This window comes from Cylas formicarius, unplaced genomic scaffold, assembly GCF_029955315.1.
Source record: "Cylas formicarius isolate icCylForm1 unplaced genomic scaffold, icCylForm1.1 PGA_scaffold_5__7_contigs__length_24384050, whole genome shotgun sequence".
NCBI lineage: Eukaryota > Metazoa > Arthropoda > Insecta > Coleoptera > Brentidae > Cylas > Cylas formicarius.
Window position 1 is genome coordinate 6,634,225 of NW_026844341.1, and position 6,668 is coordinate 6,640,892.

General features: G+C 40.6%; 1 protein-coding gene across 1 annotated transcript; it reads left to right on the top strand.

The window, feature by feature from the left end:
• The first annotated feature begins 14 nt into the window (after positions 1–14).
• LOC132701941 (ubiquitin-protein ligase E3C) lies at positions 15–6,589 on the top strand. Its single transcript, XM_060670286.1, has 3 exons — positions 15–1,185; positions 1,783–2,763; positions 5,526–6,589. The coding sequence occupies exons 1-3, from the start codon at positions 175–177 to the stop codon at positions 6,429–6,431; spliced, it is 2,898 nt and encodes a 965-aa protein (XP_060526269.1). The 5' UTR covers positions 15–174; the 3' UTR covers positions 6,432–6,589.
• The last annotated feature ends 79 nt before the right edge of the window (positions 6,590–6,668 follow it).

A 6,668-nucleotide genomic window follows, 5' to 3' on the forward strand; every position in this document is an offset into this window, starting at 1 on the left:
TATCAGACGTATTAGTCAAAAACGTGATTGAGTGTTTTTCAATGTTGTGATATGTTTATGTCAATATTGAACTTAACTCTTTTGGTATATTCAATATACATTTTTAAAGAAATCTTGGGTGTACGACTTAACAGAAAAAAAGAGTGGTTTAACTATATTTAAATTCAACTCGGCATGGCCTTTAAAATGAACTACAGTTTCGAAGGAAATTCCAAATCTAAACCGGAACAAAACCTATCCGGCGCAAGCAAGAAACTATCGAGAGACGTCTTATTACAAAAAACACAAGAAGAGCGTCGAAATCGACATGAACAAAGGTTAAAACTTCAAAGTGCCAAACTGCTACAGTCTCATATACGGAGCTACATAGTCAGGAAACGCGTCAAACACGCCGAGAGGCAGCAGTACGACTCCGAAGCCATGTTACACAAACGGCTAGCAAAACTTTTATTTTTTTTCGACAAAAACCAGGACATTTTTCGACTGTATGAGCTCGCCCATCAGTGTGTGGCCCAAAAAGATGTGGTAGAACGGCAAATGGAACTGGATACATTCTTCGCATGGTCAATAAAGAGATTACTAGTTTTGTGTTTGAAAAATTGTTTCGATCATCGGTTTTTGGACGTGACCCTCTCTGCACTGAATGCTTTCGCTCATGATTCGCAGACAGTGTTTTACTTAATAAAGAAAGGGTACTTTACATATTTACGATCCGCGCTTGACAGCGTTCAAGGTACACAACTTGAACAAATCATTGTACTTATTAGTAAACCATTCAAGTTTTTAAACGATTACGGGCCCTCCCAAGATCTAGTGATGTTCGAGTTTTGCAACAGTTTCCTCAAACCCACAATCACTGCAAACGTCAAGTTTAACCTATTCCCGTATCTGAAGCTACGCCTGGACGTAAATTACTACGAGAAGATTATAAATTATTTAAATAATAGTTACGATTTTGATGGTGGTAACAACCTGTTTTACAGCATATTGTTGCTTGAGCCAGACAATTACGAGCCCAATTTGGATAGCATACAGGTGTTGGCCGCGCTCAGCAAATATATTTACACTTTAAAGCCTCTCTCGGACTTGACCCATGATGACAGCGATGACGAAGACGAGGATAGAGATATGGAACAGCAAATATTGCTTTCCGATTATCTTCATATACTGAATAAACCCGAAAAGGTGAATATTTTATGTTGGAGTTTATATCCAAAGGAGACCCGTCAAGTCTGTGACTAAAATTGGCAAATAACAGAAACAAATGAAATATACAGGGGATAAAAGTGGTCCTCACCAATGTATATTCTACACAATGGATAGCTATTCTCTTGTTTTAGAAAACTGTATATTACAATTCCAACTTTGGCATGCTTTTTTTTATTGTGATTGGTAAAGAGGCAAGAAGGTTCGAAAACATCCCGCATTGTGAAAGTGGTTTTATGTTTGTAGCAAACCCTTTTGTTTGCGCCCATACGAATTCCATGGGGTTTAACTTACAGTGATATCGCGAAAAGCGAAATATTTCATTTCCTTTTGTTTTGAATCGATTTTGTTGACAAAGAGGTTTAACCAAATTTACAATCTCCAGTAGCTCATTTTTGGCGGTCTTTTCATCCTCTTTTAATACAGTTTCTTTTCTTTCTCTACTTCTCTCTGATGGGCCCGCGTTTTTACAGTTGCATAATGCTTTATAACTCTGTCGCATTAAGAAATAGAGTATACCATTAGCGTAGGGTATGATCGGTTATGATTTTATTAGTTATTCCCCTCCTGTTCCAGGTGCGCAAGTGGATAAATTTTTTTGAGGCGAATTTTGACAATCGCGACGTGCTGCTGGCGTTCGTCAAACTATGCCAAAATTTGCTGCTGGTTTACAACAATTCCATCAGGAAATACCTGTTGTTATACAAGCTGGGCTTGAACGGCACGTTCCTCGGCAGCCTGTGGCGCGACATTCGGAAAAAAGTGACCGATTTACAGTTGAAAGGCTCGTCGTTGGTAACGTGGAAGAGCGGCTACTCGGTCCTGGCCGTATTCTGCGACGTGTTCACCTTTTACACGGAAAACCTGACGGACAAGGAGAACTGCGACACGAGCGATACCTTCTCGCAGCAGGACCTGGAGGAAATGTCGAAACTGCTCAAAGAGACCGTCGTCGATCTGATAGACGTCGCGTACCCCATGTGCAGGTCGAGCGCCGTGACGGCGACCTTGGAAATCACCCACTTGTATAGGGCGTGTTTGACGTGTGTGAGGATACTGTACATGCTCGACATGCGCAAACACTACTGCCCGTCTGGCTTCTGGACCAGGAGAAAATTTCACGTTTCTCTGGACCTGGCAAGGAAAAATTACCTCTGCAAACCAAACCGTCCGTTCGGGGGGCTGGCGGCGACCATGACAAGCTACGCGGACGAAAATGAACACCTCCCGCCCATGTCCACCATAGAACAGCGGTCATTGGCCATCCTCCAAGAACTGCCATTTCTGATACCGTTCAATACGAGGGTTCTGCTGCTGCGCGACCTGTGCCGCTACAGTGTCGGCGAAAACGACTACCAGCGGATATACCACCAACTGATGAACGACAACACGATAGTGATCAGGCGGAACTACCTCTATGAGGACGCGTTCGAAAAGATCTCGACGAAGAGTGAGACGGATTTTAAGCGCCGCCTCAGGATTCAGTTTGTCAACAATATCGGTCTCGAGGAAGCCGGCATCGACGGCGGCGGTATCTTTAAAGAGTTCATCAACGAGGTAATCACTGCCTTTTTCAGTCATATTTAGCAATCTTAAGTAAGTCTGCAGTCGCCAAAAACTGTAATGTTGCCAGCTACTCCACAACAGGTACTGTTCCCTAATTGGGATGTCATATTTTTAGATCTTTGGACCAATTAATTTTATCATATGTTAGAAGTTATTATTACTATTAGTTCTTAAAACTCCCCTTGTATTCTGATCTCCAATTTTTCTTTCCTAGATCTTCCAATAGTTGCTTTCCATTATATCTAGATCTTGCTTGCAGGCTGCGACACAGCCAGAACCGCCTTTTTTGCGACTTTCGTTTATTTTTTTCCAAAAAAATAATTATGCAGCGGCTCTTTGTTTTCTACAATGCAATGTTTCCTTTATACTCAGTTACAAGGTCTTCAAGGCTATGCGTAAACCAAAAGTTCCTTCCTTTCATTCTTTTCTTTTACTCCCATTCCATCACTCTCTACTCTGTGTCCTCCATCTTTCCATATGCCATTCTTTGCGCTTTCTCTTGACTTTTAATCTTTTTGAACAGTTCCTCGAGTCATTTTTGCCTTTTCTCCTTTCTGCGGGTCATTCTGTACCCAAGTTTTTTTTATCTCCTTCTCGCCTCATATGATCCCTCCTCCGTCTCTTATCTTTCTGCCTTTTCCACCAAACCTCTCTCAATCGGTGTTTTCCAACGTGGGGTCCACGACGACCCACAAGGGGGCAATTTTGTAATTAACGGGGTGAATTTCAGAAGACAGTCCACCACTTTTGCTCCGGGCTATTTGAATGCAATGCTAGATATTGGTGACAACAAAAAGCAAGATCATAAAAAATTGCTGTAAATAATTGTTAGGTATAATTTCGTTTGACCTTCCCAACAACAACAATTGGGTGATCAGAGTTGTCATGTAAATTTCGTCGGGGATTTACCGCAGAGTGGGTCGCTTGCCGTGCGGAACCCCTGGATGTTTAAAAACTCGCTAAACAACGCTGTTGTCGGCAACCTAAGCGTCTCAACTCAACTTCTGTAGTGTTTCACTCATCAGTTGGTATTAATTTGAATGAGTGTCCATCAGTTAATCGTTGATTTAATAAATATATTTATATATATAGGATACATATAATTGGTAAGTAATTGTAATAATTGTAAGAAACGTTTTATATAATGAAACGAGGTCGTCTTGAGGCACATTTGAAGGCTAAGGCTGGTGCTATATTAAAGTCTCTATTTACTGCTCATACTTAAACTAACAATCATCAATTTATCAAATTTCTTTATTGATTGCTAAAACTGGAAAAGATCACACTATAGTAGAGAATTCGATAAAACCGTCAAAATCAGCATTTTTGAAACAGTTATGGAAAAAGGTAACGAAGATGGAAAACCTATCCCATTTAGAAACAAATGAGCGAAGACAACTTGTTGAAAAGCTGAAAACATGAAAACTCACAGTTCAAATGGATGAATCAACTTTGAGATACAGTGAAGCAGTATTGATAACTTATGTAAGATATATTGATAAAGGACATTTTGCTGAAGAAATGTATTGATAAAGGACATTTTGCTGAAGAAATGTTGTTCTCTAAAAGATTAGAAAGCACCACTACCTCGAACATATGTCTAACAAGTTAAAAAACTACTTAGATGTCAATGACATACCAATGAAAAATATAACATCTTGTGCTGCAGATGGCGCCGCCATTATCAAGTTGCGAATCCAGAAATGATTCTTGTTCATTGTGTTATTCATAAGGAAAACTTGGTAGCCAAAAATATCTTGCCTGTTCTAAATGAATTATTACATGTAGTAATAAAGCTAGTGCCAAATTTGAGCGTCTTTTTAAATTATTTTGTGAAGAGAAAAATTAAGACCATGTGAGACTTTTACTTCATACTGAAGTAAGATGGCTATCTAAAGGAAACTGCTTGAAAATATTTGATTTTTTGAATTTTGATTTGATATTTTTAGTGATTTTTTAATTGACAATCTGTTAACAATCGATAGTAGAGCATTTGTAAAAACAAAATATTTTAAATAAGCAACTTCAAGGAACAAATAAAACACTTGTCGACGCATATTTGGTTTCATTACCAATATAGAATTATATCAGAAACATTAACAACAAAAACTTTGAACAGTTTCATGGGCTCAAAAAATGTGAAGTAACTGATACTACTTTGTCAATCATTTAAATATTCTATCCGCTGAATCCAAACATGGATGATGCAGCTAGTATTAGTGGATTTGTCTGATATATCAAATATGCAGTATCAAGAACTCGCAGAATTGCAATTTTATACAAAAGGAGTGATGGCATGGCTTTGTGAAAAAGCTTTAACTAAATACCCAAATGCAACCAAAAATGCAAGATACCTTTTACTACCGTTTCCGTCTTCATATTTAGCCGAGTGTGGCTTTAGTGCTGTAAATGATTTACTGATAAAAAAAAAGAAATCGACTGGATATAAACAACGTGGAGACTTGAGATTAAAGCTAACTGAATTGGAACCTAATATAAAATATCTATGCAGCAAGCATCAAGCGCAAGGATCGCACTAAATGAATATAGAAAATCTGTATTAAAATTATTTTGAATTTGAATTTCACTTTTTTATTATATGTTTTGAAATATTATATATCTTCCTAAAAACCTATCATTTACGTTTCTTAAGTGAAGAAATGGGGGCATACAAATTTTAGAAATCTTACAGTGGGGCATGGCACAGAAAAGGTAGGGAAACGCTGCTCTAAATCGTATTTTCATCACGACAGGTGCTGAAAACCGCGTTCGACCCGAACAGAGGATTCTTCCTGATGACGGCCGACAACGCCCTCTATCCGAACCCGAACGTCCACCTGATAGTGTCCAACTTCGCCGATCACTACAACTTCATCGGGCGGCTGGTGGGGAAGGCCATATTCGAGAACATCCTCGTCGACCTTCCGCTCGCGGAATTTTTCTTGGCGAAATTGCTCGTGGACAGGGCCAGCGCCCATTATCTAAAATCTCTCGATCCGATCCTCTACCGGAACTTGCTCTACCTGCGCGATTATTCCGACGGGGACGTGAGCGATTTGGGACTCGACTTCACCGCCGTCAACAACGACCTGGGCGAGACGACGATCGTCGAACTGAAACCTAACGGTCGCAACATCCCGGTGGTGAACGAAAACCGCCTGGAGTACATCCAGAGACTGGCCGACTTTAAGCTCAACGCGCAGCTGAAGAAGCAGTGCGCGGCGTTCCGCGAAGGGTTGAACAGCTTCGTGCCGTTGTCGTGGCTGAAGCTGTTCAATCACCGGGAGCTGCAGGTTATCGTATCGGGAGACACCCAAGAGATCGACCTCAGCGACCTGCGCGCGCACACCGTCTACTCCGGAGACTTCACCTCAGACCACCCGACTGTTCTCCTCTTCTGGAAGATACTTTACGGTTTCACGGAACTACAGAAGAAGCAACTGCTCAAGTTCGTGACAAGCTGTTCGCGGGCACCCTTGCTCGGTTTTAAGGAACTCAATCCGCAGTTTTGCATCCAGTCGTCCGGCACGGAGAACCGAATGCCCACGGCTAGTACCTGTCTAAATCTGCTGAAGATACCCGTGATACGGGAGGAGGAAACGTTGCGGACGAAAATACTCGCAGCCATCGAACAGAATGCAGGCTTTGAGCTGTCTTAGACCCCCTCAAGTGCAAAGTGAGGTTAGATCTACTGTGAACTTACTGACAATGATTGTTCTACATGTTACAGTCTGTTATTATATTACCGTGTAAATAGCGCGAAATAAATTATTTTTCAAAAAAATCACGGGCCATTTACCTACAATAGGTGTTTTCTGTTAGCGGTGTTTTTTCCTCATATTTTAGGACGTGTTATTTTTGCGTTGAGGTACATACTAACATAATAGTTTTTTTTT

Excerpts from the sequence above, each read along its gene's own strand:
- LOC132701941 (XM_060670286.1), top strand. The coding sequence starts at position 175 with ATGGCCTTTAAAATGAACTACAGTTTCGAAGGAAATTCCAAATCTAAA. Across the intron at positions 1,186-1,782 it reads TACTGAATAAACCCGAAAAG|GTGCGCAAGTGGATAAATTT; the intron begins GTGAATATTTTA and ends CTCCTGTTCCAG. Across the intron at positions 2,764-5,525 it reads TTAAAGAGTTCATCAACGAG|GTGCTGAAAACCGCGTTCGA; the intron begins GTAATCACTGCC and ends TCATCACGACAG.